At 48.8% G+C, this 14,862-nt stretch overlaps 2 protein-coding genes across 2 annotated transcripts; one reads left to right on the top strand and one right to left on the bottom strand.

Annotated features, from left to right (window-relative positions):
* Nucleotides 1-1,121: 1,121 nt before the first annotated feature.
* NHP2 (NHP2 ribonucleoprotein) lies at nucleotides 1,122-4,961 on the top strand. Its single transcript, XM_016158416.2, has 4 exons — nucleotides 1,122-1,354; nucleotides 1,427-1,496; nucleotides 3,541-3,646; nucleotides 4,582-4,961. Exons 1-4 carry the CDS (start codon nucleotides 1,195-1,197, stop codon nucleotides 4,705-4,707), a joined length of 462 nt encoding a protein of 153 aa, XP_016013902.1. The 5' UTR covers nucleotides 1,122-1,194; the 3' UTR covers nucleotides 4,708-4,961.
* Nucleotides 4,962-6,182: 1,221 nt separating this feature from the next.
* RMND5B (required for meiotic nuclear division 5 homolog B) lies at nucleotides 6,183-14,046 on the bottom strand. Its single transcript, XM_036225069.1, is given in 10 exon segments — nucleotides 6,183-6,240; nucleotides 6,327-6,490; nucleotides 6,568-6,632; nucleotides 6,635-6,690; nucleotides 7,712-7,874; nucleotides 8,743-8,849; nucleotides 9,034-9,137; nucleotides 9,769-9,902; nucleotides 10,013-10,162; nucleotides 13,803-14,046. Coding segments are annotated over 10 exon segments (1,245 nt in total).
* Between the last annotated feature and the right edge of the window lie 816 nt (nucleotides 14,047-14,862).

Here is a 14,862-nt window from a genome sequence, read left to right as displayed (position 1 = left end):
ACACTATGGAACTACATCCTAAAAGATGGCTTAACTGACCTGTGGTCCCACGGTACCTGCAGACTTCTAAAATTCCACTTACTGGCCTGTTCCTCCACCACAGAAATGGCAGGCTTTCCACTGCATAATCAAAGACAATTAATTTGCGGCAATTATCTAATCAATATCCATCCAGTGTTTCAAGACAATGAAAGATATAAGTCAGAGATAACAAGATCCATCCCAATCTAGGCCTGGTTGCCTCCCCAACATCACAGTCCACTAATCATCTACAATAACTGTGAACTGTGCATTTACCCAAGAGCTATCCCTACGTTACCCCGGAGTGCGGTTCCCCCAGTGTCCACAGCTTTTCTCCTCAGCCAGCTGTCTCCACTATGCCCACCGTGTGTTATGCCAGAGGACGGTGGAACTATGAGGTATAAGGGTTAGGAAAGGAGGGGTCAGAGGGACTGCGATTTTAGATAAGGTGGCCATCAGGGGATTCCTCGTCCTGTGTGTAACATTTGAGCAGATCCCTGCGGAAGAGGGACCGGGACGCAAAAAGAAAGCAGAGTGTAGAAATGGTGCAAGAACGGAGGAAGCCGTTAATAGCGTCGGCTTTACCAGCCAGTACCAGCTCAGGACCTGACCAGGCTGCGCGCTGCCCGTCTGAGAGGGCAGATTTTAAGAGGTTTGGAACCGCGCTGGTCTACTTTACATTCTCTCCGCCGCGGGTCGCAGCGGCAGCAGTTTAGCAGGGAACCACCCCCTCCTTAGACTTGGTCACGCCCCACAGGTACCGCCTGCTCCCACTCCTAGTGCGTACTGGTGACGCCGAATTCCCACCAGTCCCAGCGGTACCCCAGTCACTTCCCAGCTTCCCGCCTCCCGCCAGGCCCCGCCTCCCTCCGGGCTCCGCCTCTCGCCTCAGGTTCCTGCAGGGCCCGCGAGGGCAGCCGGAGCCCCGCCCCTAATTCGCTCTGCCCCGGCTCTTAGTGGGGGGAGTGGCCCCGCCCCTGCGGCCGAGACACCGCCCCCTCCGTTTTCTATTTTAGGAGCTGATCGTTAACGATTGGTCTGAGTTCGAGACCTCGTTTCCTAATTGGTTGTGGTATTGGGCGGCTTTCCTCGGGGCAGATGACCCGGAAGTGACTCCTGAAGTACGGGCCGCGTGGGTCACCTACTGGTTAATCGTTTCCCGCAGCTGCTGTGATGACCAAAATAAAGGGAGATCCGGAGGGGCAGGAGGTTCAGGCGGAGGCGTGCTCTGGGGAGCGCACTTACCACGAGCTGCTGGTGAATCTGAACCCCATCGCGCAGCCCCTGGCTTCTCGCCGTCTCACGCGGAAGCTCTACAAATGCATCAAGAAAGGTGCGGCGCGGTGACCAGAGGGGGCGCGGGTGGCAGGCTGAGGACCCTCAACTAACTCTTCTGTCGTTGCAGCCGTGAAGCAGAAGCAGATTCGGCGCGGGGTAAAGGAGGTTCAGAAGTTTGTCAACAAAGGCGAGAAAGGGTAAGAACTCCCTCCCGTTGGATTTTGCATTTCTAAACAGTAGTGAAGACATCCCTATTTAGTAAGTACTCGGTAAAAAATCGGTAAAAGTACTAACTCTATTAGAAGACAACCAAGCAGTCAGTAAATTCCTTTTAATACAGCCAACTGCTACATCACCTCACTTACCTCAGTTCAAAGGGACACCAAGGGGAAAGTGAGTCCCAGGGGAAGTGAATCGAATAAGCCAACTTGAGTGTCCACTCTTCAGACACTGTGCTACATGGACAATTACTTTAATCAAATAATGCCACACACAAAGGTTATGATAGATAACTATGAAGGAAAAGTATAGGGTGCAGTGAGAATGACTACATTACCATACATCTTTCTTTTCTGGTATTTAGCAGAACCTGAAACTCATTTGCATTTTTATTCCCTGTATCTCCCACTCAGGCCAGACAGTAAGCTCTTGGAGAATAGGGTAAAGCCTCTCCCTGCTTCATCCCCAGAAATGTCTGGGACCTTGTAGGTGCTCAAGAGATAAATATTGCTGGGGGGACTCGATGCTCAATGGAGAGTCTGACCTCGTTGGGTATAGCCGAGATCTGAAGATACAGGGATTAGTTTGGGGGAAATTGGTCCTGCCAGAAGGAAGTAGGTCCCAGGGCAGGATAAGTTAGTGGTGGGCAGAAATGCTACCTCCTCATGGGCTTTGTGAGCCATAGTAATTTTTTTGTACTGAAAGAGGACATTGAGAGTTAAAGCCAGGGAGTGACGTAATTATGTTTATACCTTAAGATTTTTCTGGTAACTTTTGAAGGGATCAGAGGCACAAGAGTAGTTAGAGAAATTGAGTTAGGAGGCTGCCATAGTCTAGAAGAGACAGTGGCAGAAATGGAGGGAATTAAAGTGAATGGGTCCAAGAAGGCTTTCAGATATGGTGTAGTAAGTACAGATTCCAGCTGAACAGACAGAGGTGAACAGTGGAGGGGGCTCGATTTCTGTGGGATGATCACGAGTTCAGTTCCAGGCAAGTTTTTGAGGTGCCTTTTAGAATTGTGATCCCTTCTCCCCAGTAGAACTGTCAAATAGGCAGGTGGTTATATGGGCCGCAAGCCTAGAAGAGAGGGAGCCAGGCTGAAGGGAATAGATTTGGGAGTTGTAGGAGTTGTCAGCACATAGATGGCACTTGATGCCATGGCCGTGGATGGGGTCAGCCAGAAGGTACTGAGAGGGCAGCCAAGGAGGAGGCTGTGAGAAGCACCAGCATTTAAAGGCTACTAAAGAGGCGGAGCCTACAGAGGAGGCGAGCCCAGCCCTCAAAGACAAACTGGGAGAGTGTAGACCCAGTGCTTTGAACCAAGAGCTCTCTCGTGGTGTTTGGTGTTTTCATCTTGCCCCTGGAGTACAGATTCTTCCTTCTGTGTCTTTGGGGCTCCTGAAGCCCTTGCTCCAGAGCCCTGACATGTTGCCAGCTAAGCCCTAGCTGAGGATACTCTGGCAAGCCTTCATTGGTTCCCTGTCACTTCTGGGACTGAGCCCATGCTTCTTAGCCTGGCACTAAAGGCCCTTGAGTGTGACCACTACCTACCTCTTTAGCCTTCTTGTCTCCATCCTGGATTCCAAAGCCACCCCAGGCTGCCATCGGCCAGCCTCTGTGTATCTGGTGCCATTCTGATTCTCCTTAAATGTTTTCCCCGCCCCCTGTCCCTCCATGGGCTGCCTGGCAGACATTCATCATTCAGCTTTCTGTTCAAGTATGGCCTCCTGATTCCTTTCTTGACTTACTCATGACTCATCTGTCCCAGTGTGACCACTCATCACACTTTGTGGCATTTATTCGTTGCCAAGAACTAGAGATCACCTCCCCAGAAGAATGCAGTCACCAAACATAAATTTGCACACACTTTCAGAGGGTGGAAGACGCACATTAATAACTGGGCTCCTTGAGGGCAGGGGCCATCTTATCCATGTCTAACCCTAAGGCCCAGTCTGGATATGGTACTTCCGACTGAAAGAAGAAATGAGCAAGTTAGTAATGACAGTATTTCTCTCGGTTCAGGATTATGGTTTTGGCAGGAGACACGCTGCCTGTCGAGGTATACTGCCATCTTCCAGTTATGTGTGAGGACCGGAACTTGCCCTACATCTATATCCCCTCTAAAACGGTAAGGAACACTCGAGCCCCAACCTGGGTCAGCATAGGAGGTGGGGCTGGGATGGGGCTGTGGTGACAGGCCATAGTGGGAAAGAGCACCCGCTTCCAAGTTAAGATGGGCCTGGATGGATCCTTGGCCTTGCTGCTTCCTAGTTGGGGGACTACAGATAAGTTACCTCTCTGCACTTATATTTCCTTCTTATACAATGGGAATTCCCTCTTCTGTGGCCTGCGAAAATAAAACAAGGTATATGGGGATGTGCTTCATCAACTGAGATGCTCTGCCCAAGCCAGTCCTATTGGGTGAGTGCAGTGCTCAGGGGGTGTTTCAGGGATCTGTATCTGACCTCCTTACATAGCATGAGCCAGATCGAGGGCACAGGCAATGGTGAATAGCAGGGACCTAGAGAGCATAGCCTCCACCTCCCTCTAAGGGGGCAGCCCCTCTGGACGGGAGCCCTTTCGTAGTTGCCATGTAGGAATGTAGGCCCAATGTTGCTGGACCACTTGAAAGTTTGCTGCTGAATTGAAATGATAGCAACCAATTCGAAATGTTTTTAACCCCTTTCCCAGTTGCTTTGAGATAATTCACAGATTACAGTCCTAACCTTACTTCCAAAGTTTGCCATGAAATATCTCGTTTTATTATTATTATTTTCTCATTGCTGTAGTATATTGATAGTCTCAGGAAACAACTGATATCATTCTGTTTATAGTTTTTAGTAGTTTAGTAGTTCGATTGCTGAAAATGTCAAATTAGAAAACAAAGCATTCCTACGTGAGCTGCACTTTTTTATTCTAAACAGAAAAATGGTTAAATATAATGATGACCAGAAAAGCACATGTCTGTGAGCCAGATTAGGCCAATGGGTCATCGGTTTGTGACTCTCTGGCTTATAAGTTATGTGACCTTTTTCCCAAACGGCCCTTCTTTCTCCTCTGTAGGACCTGGGTGCAGCCGCAGGTTCCAAGCGGCCTACCTGCGTGATAATGGTCAAGCCCCATGAGGAATACCAGGAGGCCTATGAAGAATGCCTGGAGGAAGTGCGAGCCCTGCCCCTACCCATGTGAGAGGCTTGGCAGCAACCTGTACCTCAGCTCTGGAAGCTGCTGGGTTGGCAGTGGGCCAACCAGCCACACCCCCTGCTGTCCACTCACAGCATCTTCCCAGTCCCTGAGCAGGTATTTTTCCCAAATAGCTCCAACAGCTATTTCATGAAAGCAAAGCCAGCATCTTCTCCATCAGTGCTGTTTCCTCTTAGGTTTCCTGGCATTCATTTCCGGGGATGAGTTGTGGGGGAAGTAAATGCTAAGACTAAATGTGATGAGTCTGTGGGTGTTTTTTTTTAAGAAGCAGCTGTTGGTGGGGCCAAGGAGCTAGTGGGCAGGAAAGAGCCGAGCAGCCTTTCTCACCAGAGAAGCCAAAAGACTTCAAGAGTGTTCAATGCTCACGCCCGGCACCAGGGCTGGTGCTAGACTCTAGCTGAGAACAGACTGCTGTCTACCCCCGAGTTCTCACCTCCGACTTCCAGAGTAGGTGGGAGCTGAGTCCAGACCCACTGCGTGGAAGCCTACAGCCCCAGTGGGGACACCCCATTTCTCGCCTTCCTCCCTGAGCCTTAAGTGCCACTGGGAAGCTTATGGAAGCAATTTGCCCACCCACATAGGACATTTTAAATAGGAATAGGAAGCTAAATACAAAACCCCAGGCCATCTCCTGCTTGGCATGATGGCCCTGGTACCCCAGTTCCTTCAAACATTTCCGACTGAATGTTCCTGCCTACTCTCAAAGGCCCAGCATGGATTCGGTACACACAGCAGCCAGGCTTTAGGTGCCCCGGAATAAACTGGAAAGACCCTGGACTTGAAAGTCAGATCAGGTTTAAGCCCCAAGCACTATCCTTTCCAAGCTTTGAGCCCTGTCATGCAAGTCATTTCATTTCCCCAAGTTCCCCATTCTGATTTCTAATACGTAAGTAGTGAGTTCTTCCTCGCCTGGCACTGCGGCTGCCACACTCCCACTAGCAGCAGCAGCCAGACCACGCCCAGTACCTGTGTACAGCGGACATGTAGTAATTCTTCGTCAGTGAAGCTAAAGGCAGGCAAAGGAAGAAGAAAGCCTGTGACTATATTTGCTCAACATTGTAAAACTGGCATTCATTTCTAACCCAGACTATTTACAGTGGGCAGTAGATACACAGTTGTGAGGCTATACAGAAGGAGTGGACACAGTGTTGGCCTGACAGACCTGGCTCAGGGATGGAGGAGTGCTCCTGCTGCCCAAGTCCCCTGCTCCTCTGTCACCTGTTACCAAGTCAGTGACAGATATAAGCAGGAGGACAGAGACCATTGTCTCCCTGCCCTTCCAGCCAAGGAACTAGCTGCCCAGTCCAGGTTGTTCATCTCCCTCTTTAGCCCCTGCCTGTGTTTGCACTCACAGTTGCTCAGAAAAGAACCACCATCTACTGAAGACAACCACCCCTGTGAGACAGAGCAAGGCTCACGGGTGAAAACCCTTTTAAGTAAAGTTCCTTCCAAGGCAGGAATCAAAATATGTGTTTCCCATCTGCTAGGTTCTGCTCCATGGGACAGGGACACTTGAGCCTGCAAAGGGATGAGAACCAAGAATGTCTCAAGCGCAGGCCAGCAGAAGAGCCAAGCCAAGAAGGAGCAGAGCATGGGGAACTTACTTTCCTCCATTAATGAACTTGTTGAGTGCATCTCGGGAGATAATGTGGCCACAGATGAGCCTGATGGGAGGGTTGAAATCCATGGTCTGCTGGCAGAGGATGGGGCAGGCGAACACAGAGTGGTACCAGCACTTCATGCCTAGTTCAATATTTGGGGAGGCCAGCTGACAGGTGAGTCCCACTTCTGGCTGTGGCTGTCCTCCCCGGCGCCTTCTGCCCACCTCCCCCTGCTAGGACTCACCAGTAACTACTCATCCTGGTGACTCCAGATCCCTGTGCACTGCCTCTGCTGAATCACGTTTTTGACATCAGCACTGGCAGCGCCACACAGCCAGAGGTGAAGCCGCGGGACAAAGAGCAGGGGCTGGAGTGGCCAGACCAGGACCCCAGCGGACAGACCAAAGGACCAGCACACTGTCATTGGCACGGGACTCAGGACAGAGTTCTAAAGTGGCACACGGTCAAATTGGTCCTTGAAAATTAGGACACATAGTTATATGTGTCCAATTCTAGAGAATCATTCTAATGTACCCTAAAACAACCTATGAGAAAGACAAAGATCAAGGAGGCATGTAACTATTCATTCAAACCATTGAGAAGTCCTTGGTGTGATAGGGACAGTAATCAGTTTGATCAGCCTGTCTACCTCTGCTGTCGTAATGCACCTCTATAAATGGTTATCAACTAGGGCATATCAACTTAGAAATGGGGGGCGTATTCAGATCTCACGATGGTTTGTGACTGGTTGGAGCCTCAGGTGCTAAATACAGAGCAGTCCTATCTGAGGTGCAGATGGTGTCCTGCTGGGAAACACTGTCCCATAACGAGTCTACCACACTGAGTAGAGCATGAGACTCCACAATCGGTCTGAATAAAATGCACTATGACATGATCCACAGTGGTGCAGTGTGCGGCTCCGGGGCAGGGACAGGGGTGTGAGGCCCTAACACCTTGAACCTCTTGTTTCCTGTCCGTGAGGAGAGGATAATAGTCCCACTAGCTTCTAGGTCACTGTGAAGTCATGAGAAGGGTGTTACCGTAGGAACTTTCTGAGTGAAAGTTCATGATAGTGTAACTCAGCCATGCAGGTCTCGTCGAGTCCCAGAGGGTCTAGTGCTAGTCCAGCCATGATGAGGTGCAGGCAAGATGGGGACCTCAAAATAGGAACCATGACGCTGCCACTAACCTCACGGTGACCCTGGGCCACAGCTCTTCCTAAACTGTTTATCTGCCTGTGAAAACAGGTAATTCCTACCTGGAAGAATGACTGAGAGCCAGTTTAGGCTGTGAAGGCACTGAGCACCGTCCCTGGCCCATAGCAGGGCCTCAACAAGTTGTTTCCCTTGAAAGCCTCCCCCTCATGCTGCCCCACACGCTGGCTGTACCTGATGCTGAGGGGCGACTCCATGGAAAGCCCTAGCAGGGAACAAGCATCAAAAATAGTCTCGTAGATCTTGGCCCAGTGGCTGTTGTCCAGGAGGTGGCAGTAGGGCGACTTTTTCAGGCCCAGCCACAAGTACACCAGACTGCCCATCATCACCTGGATTTCTACAAGGCAACCAGATGCAGCTCAGGATGCACAAGGGGCCCAGAAGGCAGCCTCTCCCTGGGGTTCAGGGTCCAGCCCCAGAGGTGGCAGGGCTGTGGAAGCAGGATGGGGAGCAGGCTGAGCCCCGAGGTTCCTCGGTGCCTGCCTGGCCAAGCAAGGCCTGAAATACCCTCAGGTAAGACTGATTTTCCCTAAACTCCGATGGAGTTGCTTATGTGAGACCAGGACAGGCACCACCATGTGCGTCCGGGAGGCAGGGTCCCAGTTCTTTTCCCATCCCTCCGACTGCATCGGGTTGGCACTCACGTCTATTCTCCAACACTAGCTAATCTCCCTTTTAAAAAACATTTCCGGGAGATACCTAGCTAAAATTTCATTAAAATTTGATGTATATTTCTCAATAAGATGTAATGTAATAAATATGAGGGAAGCTATAGGAAAACATTACTAGCAGTAGAGTCGTTAACTAAAGCCGTGACGAAGGCTGAAGTTTGCAGACCTGAGTGTTAAGGAAGAGGGTTCAGGAAGGATGCTACAGAGGGTGCTGAGTGAGTCCGAAAGGGATGAGTGGAGTTCTAGGCAAGAGAGTCAATGCCGAGGCAGAGCAGCACACAGGCGCGTGCGTCGTAGGCACACACCAGCAGTGTGCTCTGCACGCGGGTGTGCCACGCAGCCGGTGTCGGAGACAAGGGGTGGTCTGAGATAAAACTAGAAGAGTGTGGCAGAGGAGGAAGAGCCTTGAGTTTAGGGTTCACCTGGAGACGGGAAGGAGGGGACAGAGGTCTCGGGCTCGGGAGCACCACTCTAGGAACATGCCGATGTCTGCCAGGGCCCAGCAGCATCCAACCAGGAGCCCTGGCCACTTACCCTGCTGGTGCAGCCAAGCAAAGGGCCGGAAGTACTGAGTGCTTGGCAACTGGAACTCCAGGGGGCTGTTGAGCTCGAGCAGGTGCTGCCTTTGGGAGACAGCCCACCTGGGAAGAAAGGGGCCAGCTGAATGTGGAGCAGGTGGGACGAGAGGAGGGGCCTTGGGGCAGCTGGGACTGAGTAGTGGGTTCCAGACACCTGTGTGAGGCTGGGACACAGGGCTGGAGGCACATCAGGTACACTGGATGAGAGAAGCCCTGTCCCCACTGTCCCACCCCAGGGCCAATTTACTCCAATGCCAGCCCTAGGTCTTGTTCATACAGAGCTTCCAGGATTCGATTCAACTCCAAGAAAGGCCGCTTGAAATCCAGGTCCTCATTCACTGTTGATTCTTGTGGAGACAGCGTGATCCCACCACTGGAGGACAGTGTTTCCAAAATCCTCTGCTCCAGTGTAACAAAACCTCATCTACTGGACAGGCTTGAGAGAGCCAGGGTCTGCATGAGAAGCCATGGTCCCTGCCAGCCACTTGGCCCCTCTTATTTCCATCTCCATTCCAGGAGGCTGAGTGCCATATGCTGGCCTCGCACAAGGCAGACCACAACTCTCCTGGGGAACTGGAGACAGTCTCAGAACCTGCATTGAGAAGCATAGGGAGAAATTATTCCTTTTCAATCCTCTCAGTTTCTTTAAGAGAAAGCATTTTTACTTTCACTGTCAGTGTGTCTTTAACATCTAACCATGCTACTTACTCTGTCTTTTTACGAATCTCCCTTTGTAAGAAAGAAGTATCAGTCCCTTGACTCAGAACCTTGGCTGGCAATCAACTCTAGCTAGAAATGAGTGACTTCACTTTTCACCGTGTATATTTGTAGAGCTACCTTCTACTTATGGAGGGTGGGTGGGGACTGTTCCTTTCGAAAATAAATTTATGTCAAGAATAACAGGCATCTACCATAAAGAAAACTACCAAGTAGAAAGCAGAACCGGCAGGTCCCAGCATCTCCCACACCGGGCCGTTACTTGGCACAGCTCCTCGGCCACACCAAGCACACCCTGCTGGTATAGGTGCTCCACGATGGCCACCTGCAGAACTTGCTGCTGCTTCGCTTGCGAGTCCCACACTGCATCAGAGATAACATGGCAAATCTCACAAAGTTCTGCTGAGGACAAGGGCCCAGTGACTCACATTTGCCACACTTGCCCTCCTGATGAGCCTCATGAATGCCAGCTCCAGGCATTACCACTTCTGCCCAGGGCACCCACACGCCCACCCTGTCGATGGCTTTGCCCACTCGAGAGACACTGCTGTGAATGTCCTTGGGGTCTGAAGCCAGTTTCTGCACCGTGTCTTTGATCTTCTGGCAGCACTGGGACATCACCAAGGAGAGGGTGGCTGAGAGAGGGGTCCTCTGGAGGGCTGCAGAGAAACACTGGCAGTGAGTCAGAACCCAGGAGCAGACATTGTCCCTTCTCCCTCTATCCTGCATGTCACCTGGGGCATGGGAGGCAGTCCTGGACTTGGGAGTGAAAGAATCAGCTTCTGTTCCAGGTCTTGTCAATTTTTAACTGTGTGACTTCAAACTGATGATCAAGAGGACAGCGCTTCATCTCTTGAAGTCTTCATTTCCTCATCTATAAAAAGGGGGTGATAGCATGGGCCTTGTAGGCCGCTGTAAAATGAAGGTGACAAAGCACTTGCTGTGGGTAAGTGCTTTATTTCAGCCCACTTAATCCTCACCACTGTTAGAATCATATCCTGTACCTGAGGAAGCTGAAGGAGTAACTTGCCAGGTGATACAGCAGTGACAGATCTTAAGTCTGTGCTCCTCACCGCCACATTGGATGGCTCCTTGTTGCCTTAAGTGAGATGCCATGTGTGAGGTTTTGAACCACAAAGCATTATCCCCATGTGAATGACTCTCATAAGCCCAGAGGACACCAGAAGGGCTGGGGTGGCCAGGGAAGCTCAGGGACTTCAGGCTCAGGACCCTAGGCTTGTAGTGGTTTCCACCCCTGTGGCTGGGCTGGAGCCAGACCAACCACCAAGAGCACCTGGGGCTTGGAGGAGAGGAGGGCACATAGGGCATCGGACCCTTCTTCAGGCCCAACGTCTCTGTCTCTTTTCTACATGGCATCACCTCAGCTCAGGGAAGAGAATGTGACTCAAGAGGGCCAGGGAGCGTCTCAGCTCTGCCAAGCCCTAGAAGACAGCCTCATTTTGCCACATTGGAGCTGCTGTGGCCATCTCAGGGGAGCGGCACCCAGAGAATGAAGCCACAGTAGATGGAGGGGTAGCACGGGCACGTGGATCCAGCTGGCCTGGACATTTCCATTAGCTGAGTCCAGAAACCCAGGCAGCTCCCCTCCTCCCCCACTTTGTTCATGTGTTTATTTAAGCTAGTCTGACATGGGTTTCTGCCACTTGTAAGTGAATAAGTCCTGACAAATACAGGAGTTGGTGGCTAGGCCACCCACCTATTCTAGGGCAATGGGGCAAAATCTCACTCCACTCTAAGCACTGGCATGGCACTCATTTTTCACTCTCTTCTCCCACCCCCCCATCACAGAGGGCCACACTGCACATTCCGTAGCCACATCTCCTTTTAGGACAGAGCAACACTCTCAGGAAATGAAAGTCTTTTAACCTGGAATCCCCCAAGCTCCACCAGCGCAGGACCCTACTAACAACCATCAGCCCCAACAAATCTCCGTCTAAGACACGAGCTCCCTGTAAACACACGGCAGCCATAACTACCTGTTAACCAAGAGCACGGACAATGGAGATGTTTCAGACCAGCAGGAGAAAGCCATTTTTTCCACACAATTAACAGATGTCACCAAACAAGGAACACTGGGCATTTTATTACAGTGCAGCATAACCATATAATGGTACAAGAATGAGGCAGAATTCTATGTAGTGATACAGAACAATCTCCAAGACAGGCTGTGTAAGGAAAAAAGCAAGGTGCAGGAAAGTATGTGCTTTATGCTCCCCTGTATGTACAAAAAGGAGGGGGAATAGACACTTATATGTGACACCTATGCGTGCGCACAGATGCTGCCTGGAAGGCATCTGAGAAACTAAGAATAGGAACGGGGAATCGGGGGTGAAAGGGAGACTCTTTTCACTGTAAGCATTTTTGACTTTGAAGTCTTTTCCATGTGCATGTATTCTGAAAAAAATAAAAAGGAAACGAACTACTTTGTAGATTTGTTTTTCTCAGGGTCACTAGGTGTAGCAATTCTGAAAATATTTTCTACGTATTATAGAAATTGAGTAGATGAGAAATGTACCGATGACGCTGGGAGTTAGGCTTCTCGCTATTGGAAAAGAGAGACACCACTAGGGGTGGAAGAGTCTAGGAAGAACCCTGTGACATTGGATTAGAATTGGAGGTATGAACGTTAATGCATGGTGTGACCAACAAGAAGAAATGGAAGGAGGGAAGGAGGGAGGGTAGGGAGGAGAGGAGAGAGAGAGAGTACGACCCATGTAAGAAAAAGAAAGAGGGAGAGAGAGAGCTAAAGAACCTAAAAACAATGACACTATAATTATAACCCAGATCATGGTTTCAAAATACTATTTCCCACCAAAAGAACCATGGTACTTGTAGAAATGACTGATTCTAAGGAATATCTTATTGTGCCAGAAAATAAAGAAGTGCTAAAAACAATAACGAAGAATAAATAAAAATATAGGCCATGTCAAAAGGACATAGACAGAGAAAGAACAGTGCTGAGACAATTGAATATCCACATACAAAAGAATGAAGTTGGACCTTATATCATATACAAAAATTAACTCAGAATGTATCAAAGACCAGGTGGTTAAGAACTCAAATTACAAAATTCTTAGACAAAACAGAGGTATAAATCTTCATGGCCATGGACTAGGCAATGGTTTCTTAGCTATGATAACAAAAGCATAAGCAACCAAAGAAAAAATAAATTGGACTTCATCAGTATGAAAAACCTTTGTGCTCCAAATGATACTATCAAGAAAGTGAAAAGACAACCGATATGATAGAATATATTAGCAAATCTATATCTAGTAAGGGGCTAGTATCAACACTCAACGATAAAAAGACAAATAACCCAACTTAAAAAGTGGGTAAAAGATTTAAATAGACATTTCTCCAACAAAGATATATAAATGGTCCACAAGTACATCGAAAGATGCTCATTAGAGAAATTAGTCATTAGAGAAATGCAAAGCGAAACCACAATAAGCTACCTGCTAGAATGTGGAGAAGCTGCAACCCTCCTACACTGCTGGTGAGCATGTAAAATGTTGGGGCTACTTTTGGAAAACAGTTTGCCAGTTCCTCAAAGAGTTAAACAGAGAGTTATCATATGATCCAGCCCAGAAAGAAGAAGGAAGTACTGATTCATGCTACAATAGGGATGAACCTTGAAAACATTATACTAAGTAAAAGGATAAAAATGCCACATATTGTATGATCTATTTGCATGAAGTGCCCAGGTGTGTGTATGTCTAATTATATTCAGCCTGGAGTTCTGTAATTTAAAAATATAATTATAAAGATAATTTTTTCTATAGAGGAAAAAAAGTGTCCTGAGAAGGTAAAAATCACAGAAAGTAGATTGTGGTTGCCAGGGGCTGGAGGAGATGAAAATGTTCTGAAATTAAATCATGGTAATGATTATACAACTCTGTAAATACACTAAAAAATATTGAACTGTACACATTAAAATGGTGTTTTTTAATGTGAATCATAGCTAAAAAAAAAAAAAAAAAAGACATAAGAACCAGGGATTACCTCTGGTCAAATCTAAAATAATTTGAGCATTGAACTATGTAACAATAGTAATGGATTACCCATTGAATAAAATAAGAATCTATGAGCACGAATTGATAATAAATGAATAAATAAGGGAGAGGGGAAAACAACTTCCTTATAGTTAGTTGAATGCCAAGTAACAAATACATAAGGAATGACAGAGTAGGAAAAAATGACCCTGTCACCAAGTAGCCTCAGGGTATCCTAGGCAGGCCCACAGAGGGGCAGGAGTGGGGCTCCAAAAGGGACACCCACCTGTTCTGGCCAGCTCAGCCCACAGCTGGCCCACATGGCCCAGCTCCTCCAGGCTCTGTTTGCAGTGCTGCCCGTAAGTCAGGAACTTCTGTAGGACCTTGTCCACCTGTCTCTCCACACTAACACAATGCTCTATGGTGGCCTCTGCCTGGGTGAGAGGAGGGTCCACTGTCTCAGGCCCCACCTGTGCCAGAGGGGAGACGGTGGGGTAGGGAGGGTTCTTGGACCCCCTCACCACACCCATTTCATGAATCGATGCTCAGAAATTCCCAGTTCAACATATCTGTCCATAGCTCCATCATTGCCACCCAGGGTGCCAAGGGGAGGACAGAGGTTTTTTGAATCGTGGTGAGAAAATTACTGTTCTCATGTCTTTTCATTCTACAGTTCATCTCATTTTACTCAGAAGAGAGAGTAGGCCCCATAGAGCACTGAGCAGGTGTTACTAACCAGAAACCCATACCTACACTGCCTATTTTCGTATTTTACATATTTTCATACATTCATTGATGCCGCCTGCTCTTCAATTAGTGGACGTGGTTTTCCATGACAGAAGTCGTGGCAGGTGTCCTAGAAAGGCTGGTATTTGGAAACACGACCTAAGGAACAAATGTCAATCACGTCATTCCGATGGGCCTTGCCCATCACCCCAGCCTCAGTCTCCACCACTGCTCACCCACAGATGGGCAGCTTGTGTTGAGGCAGCCAGAAGCCTTACTCACTCACGGCTCTGGGCCCTGGTTCATGCTGCTCCCTCTCCCCAGGATGCCCTCCATCACCCCTCACCTCCTCATCTTCCTTGAGGCAGCTCTGAGGTCACCTCCTTCAGCTGTCCCTCACCCGCTCCCTATTTGTTTTTTTTTTAAGTATGATTTTTTAATGGTGGTCAAATATTCATAAAATTTACCCTTTTAACCATTTTTAAGTGTCACTGAGTATACTTGGAACTGTCGTGTGACAACCACCACTACCATCCCAGAATTCTGTCATCTCCCCGAACAGCTGTCCCATGAAACAATGTGTGATGTCTGGTGAAACAAAATTGTCGCTTCATGTCTAC

This window comes from Rousettus aegyptiacus, unplaced genomic scaffold (genome assembly GCF_014176215.1).
Source record: "Rousettus aegyptiacus isolate mRouAeg1 unplaced genomic scaffold, mRouAeg1.p scaffold_m13_p_7, whole genome shotgun sequence".
In the NCBI taxonomy this organism is placed as follows: Eukaryota; Metazoa; Chordata; class Mammalia; order Chiroptera; family Pteropodidae; genus Rousettus; species Rousettus aegyptiacus.
This window is presented reverse-complemented; position numbering and strand designations above follow the sequence as displayed.